The sequence below is a fragment of the Capricornis sumatraensis genome, chromosome 15 (genome assembly GCF_032405125.1).
Source record: "Capricornis sumatraensis isolate serow.1 chromosome 15, serow.2, whole genome shotgun sequence".
Classification (NCBI taxonomy): domain Eukaryota; kingdom Metazoa; phylum Chordata; class Mammalia; order Artiodactyla; family Bovidae; genus Capricornis; species Capricornis sumatraensis.
The window spans coordinates 40,862,254-40,881,983 of record NC_091083.1 but is presented as its reverse complement, the minus strand read 5'-3'; the positions used below and the strand labels follow the sequence as shown (position 1 = coordinate 40,881,983).

At 42.5% G+C, this 19,730-nt stretch overlaps 1 protein-coding gene across 2 annotated transcripts in view; it reads right to left on the bottom strand.

The window, feature by feature from the left end:
* The window catches only part of PCSK2 (proprotein convertase subtilisin/kexin type 2), a 233,311-nt gene that overhangs the window by 41,649 nt on the left and 171,932 nt on the right, over positions 1-19,730 (bottom strand). For both annotated transcript variants that reach the window (XM_068987288.1, XM_068987289.1), the window contains one exon: positions 8,937-9,013. In XM_068987288.1, the coding sequence (XP_068843389.1) occupies positions 8,937-9,013 (77 nt within the window). The remainder of the gene's footprint in view (positions 1-8,936; positions 9,014-19,730) is intronic.

Sequence of the window (19,730 nt, the reverse complement as noted above, 5' to 3'; positions counted from 1 at the left end):
TGTGAGTATACTATGGTTTATTCATCAGAACCCTATTAATAATAGACATTTGGGTGTCTGTTTTCTTCCGTTTGGAGAAGGAAATGGCAATCCACTCCAGTATTCTTGCCTGGAGAATCCCATGTACAGAAGAGTCTGGCAGGCTCCAGTCCGTGTGGTCTCAAGAGTTAGACAAGACTTAGCTACTAAACCATCACCATTCTTTTGTTAAATACGAATGATACACAAATATGTTGTGTATACATGTACAGTTAATATTTTACCATATTTGATTAATCACTTTTGTGAATGAGTTTAAAGGAAAATATAGATGTTATTTTTCCTCAAATTGTTTAATATATATCTCTAAAACATGATGATATCCTAAATAACCACTAGAGCATTATCACACACATAACATAATTGACAAAATGGTAGTTGTTTTTCTGGGAGAGCAAAAAGAGAATCATTCACAGCAGAAACTTCTCTTATAGACTGTTCATGTCTGCTGCCTTCATTTACATTTTATGTATCTTCAAAAAAATTGTTCTGAATTCTGTAAGTGGTTCTCTATTTATCCTCTGTGTTGCTGATTCAGTAGTCTGTTCTATTGCATCTGCTTTCTGATGCTTCAAAATTATTTTGGCTAATGTTTTGATTTTAAATAGAATGTGCTATTTAATCAATAAAATATTTTCTTTTTTTTTTTTTTAAAGATGAGAAGGTCATTGCTGAGGTGCAAAGGATGAAAACTAAGGCAATGGTGGTGTGCAGAGAAAACAGGAAATTGATTCAGAGGACAGTTAGGGATGTTGTTCAGAGAACTTTAACTTATAACGAGCACTTCTACTGTGGCTCTTTTAAGACACCTTCAATTCTCCAGGGAGGGTAAATGAGCTCTCTTTTGATCATGTACCCACCTGTATCCTATTGTAGTCCATATGGTTTTAATTTTAAAGAATATGCCTTGAGGAAAATGAACCCTTGAGGGAACAAAGGACAGGTAAAAAGTATTTACCTTATTTGTCATGGAAACACTGGTCACAGAAGAAAGTTAAACAGCAGAGCAAATATGTAGTGAAGTTATGGTCCACAGCCCAACTCCCACTTTCCTGAGCAAAGCAAAGTGTGTGGTTCTGAACACAACACGCTAGACTTCATTGTGGCTAAAGGAGTCAGTAATTACAAGGGCACATCCCTCTGTCTTATACTGGCAGAGATTTTTTAAAGAAAAAATTTGGCCTTGCTGTGTGGCTTTTGGGATCTTACTTCCCCAACCAGAGATTGAACGCACACTCTTGGCAGTGAAAGTGCCAAGTAAGTCCTAACCTCTGAACCTCCAGGGAATTCCCTAGATTTTTTATTTTTTATTTTTAAGAAATAACAAACCTCAAAAGCTCAGATGAGAGAATGGATGTCTGAGAAAAAATAGCAGGAACATTCATTTATCCCTTTGGCATAAACTTTCCTCACTTTCTGTCTAGGTGGAGAACCTCTGATTTAGATCCTATAGAAATTCTCTCCGTGAATTTCACAGTTACATTTTCTGGCGCTTAGAGGATGCCTACCAATTGCCCCACTGTATCAAGTCTGTATGCATATCCTAGTACCTCAGGCAAACCTTCAGGGTGGAGTTTAGTCGCATTTTACAGATAAGAAAAACTGATTCAATTCAGGGATCTATTTCATACCAAGCAATTAATAATATACTACTGCATTTGTCCATTATAATCCACTGAATTTTTCTCTGTTAAGAATAATTACCACCTGGGGACCATAAAATCCCCCTAATATGGTGAACAGTTTCCAAAGCAGAAATGATTATGCCAATATATCTCTATTGCAATCCATATCACTCTCTCCATTACTCCCAAATCTGCACTGTGTCTGTTTCTTTTAGTGGAAGGGGAAAATTTAAATGATGAAAACTCGTATAATCCTGGTAGGGGAATAGAAAAAGAAAAACTCGGAACTTTGTGGTATTTCTCCAGTGACTCAGAAAGTGTGAAATTATTAGTCGCTCAGTTGTGTCCGATTCTTTGCGACCCCATGGGATGTAGCCCACCAGGCTCCTCTGTCCATGGGATTCTCCAGGCAAGAATACTAGAGTGGGTTGCTGTTCCTTTTTCCAGGGGATCTTCCCGACCTAGGGATCGAACCTGGGTCTCCTGCATTGCAGGCAGATTTTTTACCGTCTGGGTCACCGAGAAGTCCTAGTGGAATTTCTTCAGTGGCTCAGAAGAGCTCTCCACGTTCAACTGTGTTGGATTTCACTGTGCTTTGGTTTGGATAGAGAGAGCATTGATTACAAGCAGCAAACTTTGAGCTAATATCAGCTTATGAGGTAGTCTCAATGCTCACATGAAAGAAAAACTTAGATTAGGTCTTTGAAGGCAGTTTGGATTTTATTATCCAGGAGGTGATTTCAGAATTAGTCCATGAAGATGAAGGGAAAGATGTTCATCTATTTCTAAACCATTAGATGTCACCAGGGTAAAGTATTGGTTTCTATCACTGTGCTAATAGCCAACCAGAGAGGACATTTTTCTCACATGTTCTTTTTTGGCCTGTCGCATTGGGTTCTTCAAAATGAAATATGACTTTTAATTTAAAAAAGTTAATCACTGAAAATCTTTCTTATTTGAAGGTTTAACTAATGCTATCAATCAAATACATTCACCTAGAGACAGACAATCCTTCTCATCCATTTATCCTTCCTTCCCTTCATTTTGGTTATTTGAATAATAAATGTCTTCTCTCTTGCTGAATTTATAGTAAACTTTTTGTAACCAGGAATTGCATCGAATCCAGAATCTCTTACTCTTTAGGACATAATGGATAGAGCATGCTGCACCCGGTGATGCTCCATAAATATTGCCAATGGTGGGGATGACATTTCAGTGGTACACGCCTGTCAAAGAAATGCTATGCAAGAGAGATTTTTATGGACAGCAGCATGGTAATAGACTTCGGATCTGCAATGCATCACCAAACACTGACCTAAAACCCAGCAGGGTTGGAAGATTATTGACAAAGCATGGGCTGCAAGCCTAGGGAGAAGCTGGCAGCCCTCAAATGGACAGATGTCAAGGCCACTCAACATCTTGGCCCGGCTGAGAAGGTGTGCCACCCATCCATCAACCAGTCAATCAATATTTATGGAATGCCAGCAAGAAAAAAATGTGATGCTGGATCCTGACCAATCAGCTGTAGCTGGGTTGCGTATTATGGAGGCTTATTAAATATGTGTTATTTCTGCCTTCTTGCGGTTCGGGTCATTGTTGCTGCTGTGGCTACTATTATTATTTTGCTTGGCCCAAGTCTGTATTTCTCTGACTGCAAGCGAGGAAGAAATTATACTCCTTTTCCAAATTCCTCAACTGTGTTTCAAATACATCCCTGGAGCGCAGATGCCACATGTAATTATTAAATGGTTTGCAGTAGAATAAATACACTTTCTCTGCTGAAAAAGGAAGAAACCAACAATATCAAATTAAGCGCAGGGCAAGGGGTTCTAATACACATCTCCTCTAAAAGCTGTCCTGCACATGTATGAAGTTTGCCTTCAGAAAAAGTCCTTGGCTGTAAATTCCCACTGGCTATCTATTTTACACGTGGTAATGTATATGTTTCCATGCTACTCTCTCCATTCGTCCCACCCTCTCCTTTACTTTCCACGGTGGTGAGGAGACCGTGATGGAGAGCATGAGCTTTCCTGGGCAGCTACTGCCTCGGAGTTCTGACCAGCCTCTGTGGCCAGGGGGTTTGGCTGGAGCTGCGACAGCAGCAGCAAGCCCATTGCCGGTCAGTACCTGTCAGCCCTTTGTGGGCGTTTTGATGCTGAAACTGTCTTATCCAAGAGCCCGAGTCTGCAGAGCAAAGATGGGGTGTTGGGTTTTATGCCCATGCCCAGAAGACAGCGAGTGAGTGAGTGATAGTCACTCAGTTGCTTCTGACTCTTTGCGACCCCATGCACCATGCCCCATCAGGCTCCTCTGTCCATGGGATTCTCCAGGCAAGAATACTGGACTGGGTTGCCATTTCCTTCTCCAGGCCCAGAAGAGAATGCCTGAAGAAACTGGCAGGCCTCCGGGCTGCACAGCTGACCAGAGGCTCATGCCTCCTGGACAGGAAACATTGCTCTGGCCAGAGACAAGGGCTCAAAGCTCTCAGAACCTCAGGCAGCAGCATGCCTGGAGGGTCTTTTCTGTGCCCACCCCATGCAACCACAAGAGCTCTTCTCTTCTCCTAGCAAACCAATTGTCCAAACCTCTCATGCCTGCCTCCTCCACAGAGGCTTCTCGGATTGCTGACCTGTGCGCCAGCCTCTAACTCCCGGACCAGTTATCCAGCTACTGAACACATCTGTACCCCTTGCCTCTGCTTCTTTGCCTAATTTCTGTTAATACCCTATTCACCCCAGAATGCACTCACCCCTCCTCCAAAGTCTGCCTAGTACCTTCGTTTAGATCCGGGACCAAAAGCCACCTCTTCAAGGAGGCCTGTCCCCATTTCCCCAGGCAGAGATGACAAGAGTTTTGCATTTCTCCACACTCTCCTTTACTATGAGGCAGTGCTTGTAACCATCCCCCTCACTGGTGGCAAGTCCTGTCTCCTGTCTCACCAGTTGTGTGACCTTGCACACATGACTTAATCTTGCTGTGCTTCAGTTTCCAAAATGGGGATTATAATGTCCACACTTATTTCAGGAGGTTAGGTTGAGAATTAATACACACAAAACATGAACACAGTGCCTTAAACACATGTGGGTGTTAGTCATTCAGTCGTGTCTGACTCTGTGCAGGCCTAAGGACTGTAGCCCACCAGGCTCGTCGGTCCATGGGATTCTCCAGACAAGAATACTGGAGTGGGTTGCCATGCCCTCTTCCAGGGGATCTTTCCAAACCAGGGATTGAACCCAGGTCTCCTACATTTCAGGCAGATTCTTTACTGTCTGAGCCACCAGGGAAGCCCAAGTGACTGCTTAACAGGCGTTATGCTTCCTTGCGTTGTTTCAACCTTGGGTATACTTAGCACTCAGTGATTCAGGCTTCTCTGGCCTTCTCACGGGACATTGCAGGCTCCTCAGAAGCTTATCCACCAAAACTAATAGCTTCATGAGCACCACACTAAAGCCCCAGTTCTCTTTATCTCTTTTTATGCCCTGTGACTTAATTTTAAAACTTTATTACTATTTTTAATGTTTTTTATTTATTTGGCTGTGCTGAGTCTTAGTAGCAGCAGTGGGATCTGGTTCCCTCGCCAGGGCAAGCCCTGGGCCCCCTGCATTAGGAGTGCAGAGTCTTAGCTGCTGGACAACCAGGGAAGTCCCTGTGCCCTTTGCCTTTAAAATCTACTTCTTGCTATAGGAAACATCAGAATACACAAAACTAGAGTGAAATCTCTTGTAAATATCATCATCCAGCTTCTATGATTATTAACTCATGGCTAGTTTTATTTTCTCTAATCCCCCTTACTCTGTTTCCCTCTTCCCCAGGCCCCTAGCTATACTGAAGGAAATACTAGGCATAACATTTCTCCCAAGGGTGACTTTTTTAATGAACTTATCCTATACTCCTGGGAAGGATGATATATTCACATTCTCCTTCTGCCAAGCAGGAATCACCTCCAGGATTCCAGCACCCTACTGTTTGGACCACAGAACCTCCCAGTGCTATGGGCCTGAACTTTGAATTGCCTTCCTCCCATAATCACTTGCAATAGTAGTTTTTATTTATTATTTTTAATTAATTTTTTAAACTGGTTTTGTAAACCAGTAAGCAAAGACCATGATCTGATCTGTGGTACCATCCAGGCTTTGTAATAACAAGCCATGATGGATGAGGATTTTTGAAAATCACTTGATAATTGTGAAAAATCTCATTTACTAGTCAGAGTGTCCACTGTGTCTTGAGTCATCGGTGCCTTAGCAGGCAAGGATCATCCTTGCCTGACTCACGATGACTGTGTCTGAGGCAATTGGACACTTGGGGATTTCACTGCTGGCAATGAAGAATTTCATTACCCTAAGCACTCATTAGTCCTGGAGGACTTTAGCCCATTTAAAATGGAACTTTCAAGAACAAGTTTGCACATGAAATTATTTAAGATAGAGGACACCTCCACTTTGCTTTTGTTTTTGTTTAAAGAATATTCTTATAGCTCATTACACGGGAAGACTTACTTGGGGGCTGGTCGTGTTCAGGTTCAGAAAATGAGTTGGGGGGGAAACCATTCTGTTGTTTATGTTTTTGTGCTTGGATCAATCCATCGAGATGAATATAGTATCTACTAGCTGTAGAGGTGGAGAAGGCAATGGCAACCCACTCCGGTATTCTTGCCTGGAAAATCCCAGGGAGGGAGGAGCCTGGTAGGCTACAGACCACGGGGTCACTAACAGTCGGACACGACTGAGTGACTTCACTTTCACTTTTCACTTTCATGCATTGGAGAAGGAAATGGCAACCCACTCCAGCGTTCTTGCTTGGAGAATCCCAGGGACGGGGGAACTTGGTGGGCTGCCGACTGTGGGGTCGCACAGAGTCAGACAGGACTGAAGCGACTTAGCAGCAGCAGCAGCTGTAGAAGGGGAGGCAATAGCTGGCACATGTAATGCTACTGCTCTTTGTTTTCTTTAACTTCTTATTTTATATTGGAGTATAGCCCATTAAAAACGTTATGATAGTTTCAGGTGCACAGTAGAGCAAGTTAGCCACTCTCATACATGTATCCATTCTCCCTCAAACTCCCCTCCTGTCCAAGCTGCCACATAACATTGAGCAGAATTCCCTGTCCTATATAGCTACTGCCTTTTCTGATGGCTTGTGGACAGCTGGTGACTGACAGTGCAGAAACCAGGCCCACGCTCATGGTCCTTCTTAGAATAAGGTTCCAGGCACCATTTATAATAATGTCTTGTCTGTGGTTTAGTGACTTCTATTTGGTGACTTCACATCCCTGTGTCTGAAAGTGGTTTATTAGCAAGGATCTAGGGTTGTAAATCACAGGGAGTAAGAGACACTTCAAATCAAAAGTTCTCCAACCTTTTTAATATATCCTCCCTAATAGTTCAGATGGTAAAGAGTCTGCCTGCAATGTGGACTCGATTTCTGGGTCCCGTTGATCCCTGGGTCAGGAAGATCCCTTGGAGACGGCATGGCTACTCATTCCAGTATTCTTGCCTAGAGAGTCCCATGGACTGAGGAGCCTGGTGGGCTATAGTCTACGGGGTCACAAAGAGTCGGACATGATTGAGTGGCTAACACTTTCAAGCTCATACACTTTTACCAATCCTAAACACACACTTACCAATTCTGCATGATGACTTTAAACTGCAAGTAAGGTTAATAGAGAGTGGGGACTATGCTTTTGCATATTAGCAATGATCTTTTTAAAATGTTCCAAATTGGACCCTTTACTCTTTTCTGCCTTTTCTGTAATTACCAAGCCCTGTGTGCTTTGTCTATGCCCCAGACAGTCTCTGGTCAATTCAATAATTGTAGGAACACAGTCTAATCTACCTGGTCCACTCAGGACCTGTCCCTGGCCATTCTTTGTTCTTTTATAATACACTTCTGTCTTTTATAATAAAAACGATGCTTATAAAATAATGGTACAACTTGGACTCAGACACAGAGCTTGGGTTCCAGTGTTGGCTTTGAGATTTACTGGTTGTTTGACTAGGTAAGTCAGGCAATCTTTCTGAGCCTGTTTCCTTATCACTAAACTGAGGAGGACAGTATTTATTTCAATTACCATAAGTTTGTCATGAGAAGTAGAAGAGATAAGTAAAGTGAATAAAGAAGCAGAAGTGATTAAAGTGAGCTTCAGTCATTAATTGAAGTTCATATGGTCTACCAAGTTCACTCAAAAACATCAATAATGGGGAAGTATTAGGTTTCAGACTTAATTGATATTGATTGACAAGCCACTTGTCTCAATTTCTTGATATTTCTTACCTGTGAGAAATTAGGCATGAATTTTACTTGGAGAAGAAAGAGCCTATGTTTTCATGTTTAGTAGCAAAACAGGTTGAAGAAAAGCCATACTACCATTGGGCAGTGTTGCATAATAGTATATCAAGCAAAGCATCAGACCTAGAATTAACAATACTGTATTGTGTATTTGAAAACTGCTAAGACAGTAAATCTTCATCACAAGAAAAAAATTTTTTATGTGACTATGGGTGGTGTCAGATGTTAACGAACTTATAGTGGTGATCATTTTGCAGTATATACAAATATGGAATCATTATGTTGTATGCACGTGTCCGATTCTTTGCGACCTCAGGGACTGTAGCCTGCCACTCCTCTGTCCATGAGATTGTCCCGGCAAGAATACTGGAGTGAGTTGCCACTTCCTCCTCCAGGGGAGCTTCCCGACTCAGGGACAGAACACGGGTTTCCTGCATTGCAGGCAGATTCTTTACCACTGAGCCAGCAGGGAAGCCCTGTTATGTTGTATACCTGACACTAATTATGCCTTAGTAAAAAATACTTCCAACCTATGCCAGTTACATGTACTGTTTTGTCAAAAGGGACTACATGAGCTGTTATGAGGTCACAGCAAAAACACTTTCCAAAAACATACAGACACAGACCGAGGGGCAAAAATGTTCTCTGCAACAGTTTCAAGAGATCAAGTGAAACTCATATGTTTACATTCACCTTGTGGTGTGTTAGAAAGGATTTCTTATTACTCCTATTTTATCTTTAATAAGGTGGCAAGTAATTCCTATTCAACTGAACAATATGGTTGAAAGAAATTTCTAGAATGTCGCCATATTAAAAAAATTCGAGAATTTAAAAAATATAGCCACAATAAAGGAAAAAGTCACGGTATAATTTTGTGGAGCACTGAGATTATTTTTCTGGTGATATTCAAGCCTTAAAACACAGAAGAGAGTGAACTAAAACCCCACTCCTGATGTCCCAGACATACCCAGAGGCCCAGTTTACCTGTTAAACCAGTCATCTGTGTATCTAGGATACGGATAGGGATCATTGCTGCTGAAGTCGTAGCTCGCCTCAGCGTTCTGCAAAACACAAGGTGCATTATTAGGTCATAAATCCAGAGCACGGGCATGAGAAGATGCTAAGAGACACAACTGTCTTACGTGGACAGTCCCTCACCCAGGGCTATGTCAACCTGCTTTCTGGACCAGCCCTTGGAGAGGTGACAGAGCAGGTGTGTGTCCATGGAGGTTTCTATCCTCTCCTGGTATCCTCTTTTCCAAGCTCCCTCACCCCAGCCTGTTCCAGGTTCTCAAAGTGTTAGCAAATTTGGTGCTACCCAGGACCATCTCCATTTTAAGTTGAGGGACCGCTGTGGGTCAGTGGGGCTCACTTGGAGTCAAGACTCACATTAAGCTTCCCTGGACTGATGGCCAGAAGGTTCTATTTCTCATGTCGCAAGTGAGGAAGCCTGTTGCTTTATGTACAACTCATTCCCAGCTCCCAGCTTTGGGCCGATAGAGGCTTGCCTCCTTTACGATTACGAGTGTTAAACCCAAGACCCAAACACTGGCCACAATATCAACCTCATTTATTTACTCAACAAATATTGAGTCTAATATATACCAGGCCTTCCCTGGTAGCTCAGCTGGTAACCTTCAAGGCAGGAGACCCCGGTTTGATTCCTGGGTCTGGAAGATCCGCTGGAGGAGGGATAGGCTACCCACTCCAGTATTCTTGGGCTTCCCTGGTGGCTCACAAGGTAAAGAATTCACCTGCGATTCAGGAGAGCTGGGTTTGATCCCTGGGTTGGGAAGATTCCCTGGAGAAGGGAATGGCTAACCACTCCAGTATTCTGGCCTAGAGAATTCCATGGACAGTCCATGGGGTGGCAAAGAGTTGGACATGACAGAGCCACTTTCACTTTTCATTTTCATATATCAAGGACCTTTCCAAGGATGGGAATACAGGGGTGACATCCCTGCCCACATGTAACTTACAGCCTAATTGGGGGGACAGATATCAATCTAACAAGTAAATACAGGATTGCAAACAAGGGTCTTCTTAACCCTACAGGTTACAATGAAGAGTTTAAATTCTATGCAGTCCAGCACCTCCATTTTTCCCACTGAGAGTCTTGCCCCTCAGAAATCAATTATGTACTCACTTAATTTGTCTCTAAGTGATTTCATGTTTTAATTTTTTCCATCTCAGTCTTCAACTGATCAGCCTTTTGTTTTGGTCCATGATGGGAGATAGTCCCCCACCACCGGGTGGCTAATCCCTGCCTTCCTCCTCTCTGCCTTGTAGGCTGCCCAGGGATGCGGAGTTCCATGAGGCTCCTCTCTTCTCATCCCACTCTCCCTCCTTTGTTTTTGAGGTCTGCAACCAAGATCCCAGATGGTTTCCTGGTCCACAGTATCCACTTGGCTGGGAATCACTGGGTTAGGTGCGTATTCCAGCTTGGAGATGTCTCAGTTCCAAGGTACCCTGAGACATTTTCAGGAGTTGTGCTCTTTTATGAGACAAAACACTATAGTTTGTAATAGTGTTACATGACATCTGCATGATGTTTTTAAGAGCAAATTGACCAGTTCCATGAGTCTGGGTTTCCATTTGTTGAGTGGCAAAGGGCCATCAGTAGCTGGAACGACCTGAATTGTAATACTAATGTATTAAAATAAATGTGCTTGGGGCAGAAGTCACCTTGAAATTTGTTTAAACTTTTTTCATTTAAAAGGTTTTAGCTTTACTGAGGTATAACTGATACACAAAATACCCCATACATTCAATGTGTGCCTCTTGCTGAGTTTGGACATGTGTATATACTCACGACACCATCTCCACAACCGAGGTACTCGACATCCCCATTACCTCTAAGAATGTCCTTGTGCTCTTTTTTTTTTTGGTAAGAACATTTACCATGAAACCTATCCTCTGAACATATTTTATAGTATATAATACTGTATTGTTGACTGTTACATGACAGAGGTCTAGAATTTATTCATTTGTATAACGGGAACATCATATTCATTGAAAAATAATTCCTCATTCCATTCAAAATTTGGACCAGTCATTGTATATTGGGCACTGAACATGGCTGTGTTCTAGAATCTAGGTCTTCCTTCAGTTCCTGGCTCTAGAGAGGATAACGTCCTGTCTCCACTGGTCATAATTATTGGCAAATACCCAAATCACCTGCATTCACCATTAATATAAGCCCATCTTTGGAAGATCCTCTCAGATTCCGCGTTGTTTTTTTTCCCCTTGACTTTTCTTGAGCTATTTAGATTCAGTTCTTTCAAGGGATACTATCTTAAAAGTAACTTCTTCCTCTTCCCTAAGTATGTTTGGTTACCTCTAAACTTCCCTGAATTTTTGAGACAAGAGCATCCTTAGGTAGGGTTGGTGGAGTAGGAATATCAAGAGGAATACAATCTTTTGGGTTTCAAAGCTGAGGTTGAAACTGTAAACAGTTGATTTGGAAGATTATTTGCTAAGCTTGGTTTGTTTCTATGTAAAAGAGATTAAAAGGCCCCATTCTGAGGTGAGCTGAATGGAAAATTCATGGACTAGCCCTCCTGAGGCCCTCAGAGGGGACCCTGAGTGCTACCTCTCTCTTCTGAGCTGGGTTCCTGGACTGGGAAGGGGATGCACTGGAATGTTGAACCTCAGAGAGGTCTGGGACTCATCCTAGGACAGTAGCTGAGGACCAGAAGCAGCTCTGTGGGGTGTCTTAGCTGAGGGACCTGGGGTGGCCCCCCTCTGTGCTCTGTGATGCACAGCGCAGAGCAGAAAGCAGCGGAATAATCTTGGGAGGCTGAGATTAGTGAAGTCCAGGGGTGAGGACAGTGAGGATCCAGGGTTCAGAGAGAATATACGAGCAGGGATGACTGAGGCCCATGGGAGTGAGGCTGCAGCTGTTGGTTCTAAGGTGGAGAGGTGATGAGACATGAGCTCTAGGACCCCACCCCCTCTTCTTGATTCTGTGCTAGTCTTTTGAAGCTTGAGGGTGGAGGCAGGAGGGTGGGGGCGCAACTTGAGCAAGACAATGTCAAATTTCTACCATCGGTAGAGTAGCTTGTTGGATAGAAATTGAACAGTGGAAAATTCTGAAAGAGATGGGAATACCAGACCCCCTGACCTGCCTCTTGAGAAATCTGTATGCAGGTCAGGAAGCAACAGTTGGAACTGGACATGGTACGACAGACTGGTTCCAAATAGGAAAAGGAGTATGTCAAGGCTGTATATCGTCACCCTGCTTATTTAACTTCTATGCAGAGTACATCATGAGAAACGCTGGACTGGAAGAAACACAAGCTGGAATCAAGATTGCCAGGAGAAATATCAATAACCTCAGGTATGCAGATGACAGCACCCTTATGGCAGAAAGTGAAGAGGAACTAAAAAGCCTCTTGATGAAAGTGAAAGAAGAGAGTGAAAAAGTTGGCTTAAAGCTCAACATTCAGAAAATGAAGATTATGGAATCTGGTCCCATCACTTCATGGGAAATAGATGGGGAAACAGTGGAAACAGTGTCAGACTTTATTTTTTTGGGCTCCAAAATCACTGCAGATGGTGACTGCAGCCATGAAATTAAAAGACGCTTACTCCTTGGAAGAAAAGTTATGACCAACCTAGATAGTATATTCAAAAGCAGAGACGTTACTTTGCTGACTAAGGTCCATCTAGTCAAGGCTATGGTTTTTCCTGTGGTCATGTATGGATGTGAGAGTTGGACTGTGAAGAAGTCAGAGTTCCGAAGGATTGATGTTTTTGAACTATGGTGTTGGAGAAGACTCTTGTGAGTCCCTTGGACTTCAAGGAGATCCAACCAGTCCATTTTGAAGGAGATCAACCCTGGGATTTCTTTGGAAGGAATGATGCTAAAGCTGAAACTCCAGTACTTTGGCCACCTCATGCGAAGAGTTGACTCATTGGAAAAGACTCTGATGCTGGGAATGACTGAGGGCAGGAGGAGAAGGGGATGACAGAGGATGAGATGGTTGGATGGCATCACGGACTCGATGGACGTGAGTCTGAGTGAACTCCGGGAGTTGGTGGTGGACAGGGAGGCCTGGCGTGCTGCGATTCATGGGATTGCAAAGAGTTGGACACGACTGAGCGACTGAACTGAACTGAACTGAGAGGAAAAATAATATCAGGATTTTCTGCCCTTTTGTGTTTGCTGCCTAAGCAGTTGACCCATTTCTCCAGGTTTCTCATTCACAATTGTCTCCTGAGGTCTGGGCTGAGGTCTTTGGCTCTAAGTCCTTGTTCTGGAGGAAATGGCTTGCAGTGAGGTGGGTTTGGGGCAGAGGGAGGAACTGGAGAATTCTGACAACAGAGTTTGTTTCTGAGAAGCCACAGACTCTGAGACCACTTTTATAGCAAGAAGAAAGACCATGTATTGTCTGAGGTCAGCTTTACCTCTGAAGGTGGGAATGGATGACAATAGAGGAACTTTAATTTGTTGTCTTTACAATTAATTTGATGACTAATGCTAACTCCTTGTATAATAGTCTATGCTGAGACTGTGTATTAAGGAAGGCAAATGGTTGTTTTTGTTTGGTCATATATTTTCTGGCTAAAAGTCAAATGGTTTATAGCAAGAAAAGATGAGCAACTTTTTGCAAGGGTTCTGTTTATAATTTTATAGCCCAAATTGAATCATTTATTGATCTGAACTACAATGCTGTCATCCATAAAATTGTCTGTGTACAGGAATAAATTAAAGTGGCCTTGGATTATACTGGAATTTTCTAAAATATCCGTTAACATGGATGTTTGGGAGGAAGTAGAGTCTCTGTAGATTTAATACTTGGGAATCCAAGGCTAAGCCAGAAGCTTGTTTTGGTTTGAATTCTGTAACATTGTCCAAAAATACATTAGTCTATTTTCCTTTAGAAACTACTAGCTGTTTAGTGAACATTGATGATTCAGGGTCAGGCTGATTCAGAGTCACCATTAAGAGTAACATAGCAGAGAAAGTTGGAAGATTGGGTTGAATCCAAAATGACCTCAGGGCATCTCTACAAGTTATTTCTGGAAGAAATTTCTGATAATGGCTCATTTTTTCTTTACGAGATGAGTGCAGGGAAAAAAATACATCCAGTAATTAGTTATCTAAGTCTTAGTTTCTGAATACTTGAATGCATAGTCAGAAAGCAACGCTAGATTGCTGAGATGCTTGTGTCTGACCCTTCGCGACCCCATGGACTGTAGCCCACCAGGCTCCTCTGTCCAAGGGAATTTTCCCGGCAAGAATTGGAGTGGGTTGCCATTTCCTACTCTATGGGATCTTCCCAACCCAGGGCTCTAACCCTCACCTCTTACATCTCCTGCATTGGCAGGTGGCTTCTTTACCACTAGTGCCACCTGGAGAGCCCCAGTACTAGACTGTTGTTGGTGTACAGTCACTGAGTCATGTCTGACTCTTTGTGACCCCATGGACTGCATGCTGCACACCAGGCTTCCCTGCCCTTCACCATCCCCCAGAGTTTGCTCAAACTCATGTCCACCGAGTTGATGATGCCATTCAGCCATCTCGTCCTCTGCTGTCCCCTTCTCCTCCTGCCTTCTATCTTTTTCCAGCACCAGGATCTTTCCCAATGAGTCAGTTCTTTGCATCAGGTGGCCAAAGTATTGGAGCTTCAGCTTCAGCATCAGTCCTTCCAATGAATATTCAGGACTGATTTCCTTTAGGATTGACTGGTTTGACCTCCTTGCAGTCCAAGGCGGGGACTCTCAAGAGTCTTTAACACCATAATTCAAAAGCATCAATTCTCTCTGGCACTCAGCCTTCTTTATGGTCCAACTTTCAAATCTATACATGACTACTGGAAACATCACAGCTTTCACTATATGGACTTTTGTAAGCAAAGTAACGTTTCTGTTTTTTAATATGCTGTCTTGGTTTGTCATAGCTTTTTTTCCAAGGAGCAAGTGTCTTTTAATTTTCATGGTTGCAGTTACCATCTGCAGTGAGTTTGGAGCCCCAAAAATACTAGATTAGCTCTCAGAAAAGAAATTTAATAATTGCCAGTTTGCCTGTTTACACTGTGCATTTCCCATAAGATTGGTTTGTCTGCCCTCTTGGCTTAGTAAGGACAAGGGACTTACAAATTTTCACAAAACCTTCTGACCCCATTATATCTGAGGTACTGCCATTAAAGGCATGTCTGATGCTTGGGCGGGTCTCACCGTGGAAGCTGGTGGTGGGCCTGGCAGCAACCATATCTGAATTGCTTTAACATTTTCAGAGAAGCTTCTGAGACCTTTGAGACTGAACTCAGTTCTGGCACGGCCACCCTGACCTCCCAGTCTGGACTCTACCTGCTCTGGGACCATTGGATTTTCCTTGCTGGGTTGTACAAGTGGATGTGTCTGCAGGTGTCAGCTCAGAGTAGGGAAAGGAAAAGAGGCATTAAATCAGACAGATCTGGTTCTGAACCAGGCTATTTGGTCTTGGCAATATTCATAGTTTCCAGAAACTGAAATTTTCCTCATCTTTAACAGGCAAATGACAAAATGGTAACTGTTTATTGCTATGAGGGTAAAAGGGAGGAAGGAAGGGATATGAGCCAGGAAGCACCCTATGGATGACCTCGCACTTCTGCTTTTATCATCTGCTTTACCTTCTTTTGGGAGAAGGCAATGGCACTCCACTCCAGTATTCTTGCCTGGAAAATCCCATGGATGGAGAAGCCTGATAAGCTGCAGTCCCTGGGGTTGCTAAAAGTCAGACACGACTAAGCGACTTCACTTTCAATTTTCACTTTCATGCACTGGACAAGGAAATGGCAACCCACTCCAGTATTCTTGCCTGGAGAATCGCCGGGAAGGGGGAGCCTGGTGGGCTGCCATCACAGCAGCAGCAGCAGCAGTTACCTTCTTTTATCATCTATGTCAAAAGTCACAAAATATGAGTCCTGAGCCACATTCAGCCCACCACTTGTTTTTCTAAATAAAGTTTTATGGGAACATAATCATGTTCTTTTGCTTATGGGTTGTGTATGGCTGTTTTCACACTGTAACAGCAGATTTAAGTAGTTGTGTCAGAAGCCTACAAATCTTAAAATATTTACTATCTTTTACAGAAAGAATTTGCCTGCATGGATCACAGTCTTGTCATGGAGAAGGGATTGTGTAATTCAATGAAGCTATGAACCATGCTGTGCAGGGCCACCCAAGACAGATAGTCATAGGACCATTCTGACAAATCGTGGTCCACTGGAGGAGGAAATGGCAATCCACTCCAGCATTCTTGCCTGGAGAACCTCATGAACAGTATGAAAAGGCAAAAAGATATGACTATGGAAGATGAGCCCCCCCGGTTGGAAGGTGTCCAATATGCTACTGGTGAAGAGTGAAGAGAAATTACTAACAGCTCCAGAAAGAATGAAGCAGCGTGGCTGAAGAGGAAGTGATGCCCAGTTGTGGATGTGTCTGGCAATGAAAGTAAAGTCCAATGCTGTAAAGAACAATGTTGTATAGAACTTGGATTGTTAGGTCCATGAATCAAGATAAATTGGATGTGGTCAAGCAGGAGATGGCAAGACTGAACACTGACATCTTAAGAATCAATGAATTAAAATGGATGGGAGTGGGTAAATTTAATTCAGATGACCATTGCATCTACTACGCAGACAAGAATCTCATAGAAGAACTGGACTAACCCTTATAGTCAACAAAAGAGTCCAAAATGCAGTCCTTGGGTGCAGCCTCAAAAATGACAGAATGATTTTGATTCATTTCCAAGGCAAACCATCCCAACATCACAGTATTCTGGGTCTATGCCCCAACCACTGATGCCAAAGAAGCTGAAGCTGACCAAGCTGACCATGAAGGCCTACAACAGCTTCTAGAAGTAACACTAAAAAAATGTCTTAAAAAAGAGTCCTTTCATCATAGGAAATTGGGATATAAAAGTAGGAAGTCAAGAGATACTCAGAAGAACCAAGTTTGGCCTTGGAATACAAAATGAAACATGGCAAAGGATAATAGAGTTTTGTCAAGAGAACATCCTAGCAAACATGCTTCTGCAACAACTCAAGACACGACTCTACACATGGACATCACCAGATGGTTAATACCAAAATCAGATTGGTTATGTTATTTGCAGTCAAAGATAGAGCTCTATACAGTCAGCAAAAACAAGACCTGGAGTTGACTGTGGCTCAGATCATCAGCTGCTTATTGCAAAATTCTGGCTTAAACTGAAAGTAGAGAAAACCACTAGGCCATTCAGGTATGACCTAAATCAAATCCCTTATGATTATACAGTAGAGGTGAAAAGTAGACTCAAGGGATTAGATCTGATAGACAATGTGCCTGAAAAACTATGGACACAGGTTCATAAAACTGTTCAGGAGGTGGTGACCAAAACCAGCCCCAAGAAAAAGAAATGCAAGGCAAAGTGTTGTCTGAGGAGGCCTTAAAAATGGCTAAGAAAAGAAGAGAAGCAAAAGGCAAGGGAGAGAGAGAAAGATATACCCAAATGAATGCAGAGTTCCAGAAAATACAAAGGAGAGATAAGAAGGTCTTTTAAAATGAACAATGCAAAGAAATAGAGGAAAACAATAGAATGGGAAAGACTAGAGATCTCTTCAGGAAAATTGGAGAAAACAAGGGAACATTTCATGCAAGGATGGGCACAATAAAGGACAGAAATGGCAAGGACCTAACAGAAGCACAAGAGATTAAGAAGAGGTGGCACGAAAGAAGAACCATACAAAAATGATATTAATGACCTGGATAACCATGATGGTGTGATCAATCACCTAGAGCTGGACATCTTGGAGTGTGAATTCAAGTGGACCTTAGGAAGCATCACTATGAGCAAAGCTAGAGGAGGTGATGGAATTCGAGGTGAGTAGTTAAAATCCTAAAAGATGATGCTGTTAATGTGCTACACTTAATATGTCAGCAACTTTGCAAAACTCAGCAGTGGCCAGAGAACTGGAAAAGGTCAATTTTCATTCCAATCCTAAAAGGCACTGCCAAAGAATGTTCCAATTACTACACAATTGCACTCATTTCACATGCTAGCAAGGTTGTGCTCAAAATCCTTCAAGCCCTAGCTTGTACGTGAACTTAGAACTTCCAGATGTACAAACTGGGTTTTGAAGAGGCAGAGGAGCCAGGGATCAAATTGCCAACATTTGATGGATCATGGAGACAGCAAGAGATTTCCAGAAAAATATCTACTTCTGCTTAATTGATTATGCTAAAGTCTTTGACTTTGTGGATCACAATAAACTGAAGAATTAAGAGATGGGACCAGACGACCTTACTTGTCTCCTGAGAAATCTATCTAGGGATCAAGAAGCTATAGTTAGAACAGGATCTGGAACAATGGAATGGTTCCAAATAGGGAAAGAAGTATGACAAGGCTGTATATTGTCACCCTGCTTACTTAACTTCTATGCAGAGTACATCATGCAAAATGCTGGGCTGGATGACTCACAAGCTGGAACCAAGACTGCTGGGAGATATATCAATATACTCACATATGCAGATGACACTCTTCTAATGGCAGAAAGCTAAGAGGAACTAAAGAGCCTACTGATGAAGGTGAAAGAGGAGAGTGAAAAAGCTGGCTTAAAACTTAGCATTCAAAAAATTAAGATCATGGCATCAGGTCCCATCACTTTATGGCAAATAGAAGGGAGAAAAGTGGAAGCAGTGACAGATTTTATTTTCTTGGCTTCAAAATCACTGTGGACAGTGATTTCGGCTATGAAATTAAAAGATACTTGCTCCTTGGAAGGAAAGCTAAGACATACCCAGACAGTGTATTAAAAAGCAGAGACATCACTTTGCCGGCAAAGGTCCCTAGAGTCAAAGTTCCCCAGAAGGAGGTGTTGTTTTGCAACTCACTCATCGGTAGGGGGAGCTTTGTTTTTTTTCTATTTCACAAGAAAGCAGGTAAGCACTAGCATGTGTTTGAGCCACAGCAAGAAATACATCTGTCTAGTTACAGTCACGTATAAGCCAAGACCGCAGAGGAATTGTACCAGGGAGACAATGTGTCCCTGTGAGATGTCAGGTAATTCCAGACTCAAATAATATCTCACGCAGTGAGAGTTTGTGCTAATGGTACATCATGGCATGTGATTAGTCGCCAGTGTAATTTCACAGCAATAGGCATTCAGAACAAGAGCGTAGGTTGCATTTGTCCCTTTATTCTGGCTTGCTCTTTTCTCTCAAGGCATTTAACCACATAACCCAGCTAGGAGCTGGTAACAGTATCAGCTGAAATTGCTCTGTGCTTAGGGACTAATGAGACAGGAGCAAGCTTCCCAGATAGACTCCCAAACTGCAACCTTATCGTCCTAGAACAAAGCTCATCTGTATGGAAATTGAGCAGAAAAGCGCCCAGGCCACTAGAGTCTGAAGAATTTTGCTCTGCGCCTTCTTGCATCTGATGTGGTCATGTTGGAAAGTTTCCAACGGCGCATATTTGAATTTTCCTCAATTCATTCTCCCACATGCACTGGTTTAACGATCATGTTCAGCTCACTTTTGACTGAAACCAACATTAAAGAGATTTATGTATATCTTAAGTCTAGCAGTAAAACTTAATGAAATTTAACATTTCTCTAGCACTCAAAATTTTTTTTTAAAGATGAATAGTCAGAAAATTGTTGGAAATCTTTCTTCGATACTCCGAAGATTTCCAGAGTCATGTGTTTTTCCAGTGACAGAATGTTCTCTGTGGATTGGACACTTCCTACTATCACCAGGAGATTTCAGCAGCATGTTAAGCTAGTCACTGGACTATGCACTGGAGATGGC